The sequence below is a fragment of the Octopus bimaculoides genome, chromosome 10 (genome assembly GCF_001194135.2).
Source record: "Octopus bimaculoides isolate UCB-OBI-ISO-001 chromosome 10, ASM119413v2, whole genome shotgun sequence".
Lineage (NCBI taxonomy): Eukaryota > Metazoa > Mollusca > Cephalopoda > Octopoda > Octopodidae > Octopus > Octopus bimaculoides.
In genome coordinates this window covers 7600004-7603391 of record NC_068990.1, presented here as the reverse complement: position 1 = coordinate 7603391, position 3388 = coordinate 7600004, and the positions used below count along the sequence as shown (strand labels likewise).

General features: G+C 36.2%; 2 protein-coding genes across 2 annotated transcripts in view; one reads left to right on the top strand and one right to left on the bottom strand.

Annotated features, from left to right (window-relative positions):
• Positions 1–3388, top strand: part of LOC106871451 (tyrosine 3-monooxygenase) — a 392944-nt gene that overhangs the window by 185129 nt on the left and 204427 nt on the right. The gene's annotated exons all lie outside the window — the stretch shown is intronic.
• Positions 152–3388, bottom strand: part of LOC106868292 (proline-rich protein PRCC) — an 11415-nt gene continuing 8178 nt past the window's right edge. The window contains exons 6-7 of the mRNA XM_014913516.2: positions 3093–3293; positions 152–1963 (exon numbers count right to left, since the gene is read on the bottom strand). Of these exons, the coding sequence (XP_014769002.1) occupies positions 1877–1963; positions 3093–3293 (288 nt within the window). The 3' untranslated portion in view covers positions 152–1876. The remainder of the gene's footprint in view (positions 1964–3092; positions 3294–3388) is intronic.

The window sequence follows — 3388 nt, the reverse complement described above, 5'->3', positions numbered from 1 at the left end:
AACAGCAGTACATAGTAGTAGTAGTAGTAGTAGTAGTAGTAGTAGTAGTAGTAGTAGTAGTACTAGTAGTAGTAGCAGCAGCATTTGAATCTAGAGACAATTAAACATCATACAAATCTCTCAACACAATAAACATAAAGAAAACACCAGATTTTGAAAAGTGAGGTTTATATTTTGTTTGATATCAAAACTGTTTTCATGTTTTGTTTCAGTTGTTTTTTTTTGTTTTTTGAATCCCTTTCTTTTTCTTCTTTTTTTCATGTCCAATTCTGATACATGTACACATGCAGATGTATTGATACTTCATCCATAATGCTTCTTCTAAGAAACTTTCACAATACCAATATCAACGTTCACAGGTCCAATAAGGAGGTTTTACAGCAGTCTGTTGTTAAATATTTACAGTTCATCTGCTAGATGTTTATTGAAATATGAGGACAGATGAACATTTAATGAACATTTACAATACCCATTAGTGAACACTGTAATACTGGTAGTAAATAGTCAAGCCTCCACTAGTGAACACATCAACCATGAATATTCCAATATCCAACATATGCCAATATGTTGAATGCAAGTAAAAGAGTCAAACAACTTCTCTTGTTGAATATCCACGTTACCTGTTTCTTAAACCTTTTCCTACCATATTTCAGCTAAAATACACTGCCTTTTATTCTAATTAATTTTGGAAATAATGCAGAATTTTGTAAAATGTTGTTGTTGGCACTCCGTCGCTTACGACGTCGAGGGTTCCAGTTGATCCGATCAACAGAACAGCCTGCTCGTGAAATTAACGTGCAAGTGGCTGAGCATTCCACAGACACGTGTACCCTTAACGTAGTTCTCGGGGATATTCAGCGTGACACAGTGTGACAAGGCTGACCCTTTGAATTACAGGCACAACAGAAACAGGAAGTAAGAGTGAGAGAAAGAGTACAGCAGGGTTTGCCACCATCCCCTGCCGGAGCCTCATGGAGCTTTTAGGTGTTTTCACTCAATAAACACTCACAACGCCCGGTCTGGGAATCGAAACCGCAATCCTATGACCACGAGTCCACTGCCCTAACCACTGGGCCATTGCGCCTCCACTTTGTAAAATAATTTTATCATTATTAAGATGGTGTTTGGCATATAAGATAAATATGGAATTTTGATGGAAAGTTTTAGACCACTGTAAAACAAGAAGTTTGTATCATACAAGCAGGGGTGTTTTCAGTCAGATTGATATGAAAGGCATTAACTCTTTTGTCACCACATTTCTACTGAAATACATTGCCATTGCTTCAATTACTCTTTTTTTTGAAAATAATGAAGAAGTTAGTAAAATTACTTTGTCATTATTAAAATGATGTTTGGAACATAAATTAAGATGAAATTTCAGTGGAAATTTTTAATCAAGAGTATTTTAATCATTCCGATATCAAACCCATCTGAGACCAGCATTAGTTCTATTATACAAATTCCCTGTTTTAAAGTGATGTAATTTAAAAACTTCCATCAAAATTTCATGTTAATTCATGTTCCAAACCCCAGCTTAAAAATGACAGAGGTGTTTTAATAAATTCTCCATTATTTTAAAAAATTAATTGAAACAAAAGCAGTCGATTTCAGCAGAAAAATAGTAACAAAAAGTTTACAACAGGAAGTCACATAGAACTAGAGATGATCATTGGCAGTTTGATATCAAAAGGGCTAAGCACACTCACAATTCTCCATGTTACTCAACAAGTCTATAATATAAATCATGTAGCTTTACATATTAATCTACATGTCAGTCATGTTAATCCACAGCATCACATGTTAATCATGTAAATTGTTCATTTCTTATTTAATGAATATTCGTAATTTCATCAGCTATGATTCTTTAGTCAACTCCTTAAAAGCCATATTTTGCCTGCGTCTGTCGTTTGGTCATTTTGTTTTGAGACCACTGGTTTTTCAACTCGAGTTCACGTTCTTTTGCCTGTGGGAAAAAAAACATAGATAAATAATTACAAAGATGCGGTTTAATTGACAAATGGTTTGCAAAGTTTTGTGATATAAATTACATACAAAACACGAAGCTTTCGATATGAAATACGTAGAAAGAAATTATTGAAAACTGAAATCGTAAAAACATAACTGAAATGGTGAAAAAATACTATTTTTCTAAATACATATATCAACATAATTACATACTTTGCACACCACATACTCATATATATATATATATACATACGTATGTATAGTAATAAATCTTGATGTAAGGCCGATAATCGAAATAGTTCAAAAATTTTTAAGGGAAGGAACTCTATGCAAAGAGTTGTTGTTCTTAATAGTAACGCTATTACGTAATGGGAGTGGAGGCGCAATGGCCCAGTGGTTAGGGCAACGGACTCGCGGTCATAGGATCGCGGTTTCGATTCCCAGACCGGGCGTTGTGAGTGTTTATTGAGCGAAAACACTTAAAGCTCCACGAGGCTCTGGCAGGGGATGGTGGCGAACCCTGCTGTACTCTTTCTCTCACTCTTACTTCCTGTTTCTGTTGTTCCTGTAATTCAAAGGGTCAGCCTTGTCACACTGTGTCACGCTGAATATCCCCAAGAACTACGTTAAAGGTAAACGTGTCTGTGGAGTGCTCAGCCACTTGCACGTTAATTTCACGAGCAGGCTGTTCCGTTGATCGGATCAACTGGAACCCTTGCGTCGTAAGCGACGGAGTGCCAACAACAACAACAACATACGTAATGGGATACGGGAAGAGAACGGCAAAAAAAACAATGAACAGAGGGAAAGGAAAAAAGAGGATAAAATGGGAAAAAAGTGGAAGAGAATACAGAAAAGAATGAAGTGCCTAGAGGGAAGGTTGCGATGCTTGTAGCTTTCACAGGCCGTCCTGAGACCAGTGAAATCCATGTGATTAATGATCTTGAAATTATAAATGAATAGTGATATGAAAAACAGGCAGGGCAAGAATTCTAGAGGACTGGTATTTAAGAGAAGACAAATTTGACAAATACATGGATACAATATGGTTTATCAAAATATTCCAGTCCCGATAAAGTATGTGGTGTTGATAACAAACATATAAAAAAAAGAAACAAAAAACTTACCTGATAGGCAAGGTATGTGATTTGATGTTTGTTTCGAGATTTCTTGCTAGGGGCATCCTTATCTTTCTTGTAAGAATGTCTTGGCATTTCCTGAGTGATTGTCTTTGTAAGTAGTGATTTGTCAATGAAGTCATCAGCATTGACATTCATTAGTTGAATTTGTTCCTTGCCTCGTTGATTCTTGCCCTGTAAGCGTTGGAACTGCAAAAGAAGAGCAATCATAGAGAATGGTGACAGCGATCGCAGTGGCAGAGAAGGAGTTATAACCAGTGACATAGCTAGAGTACACTGTGCCT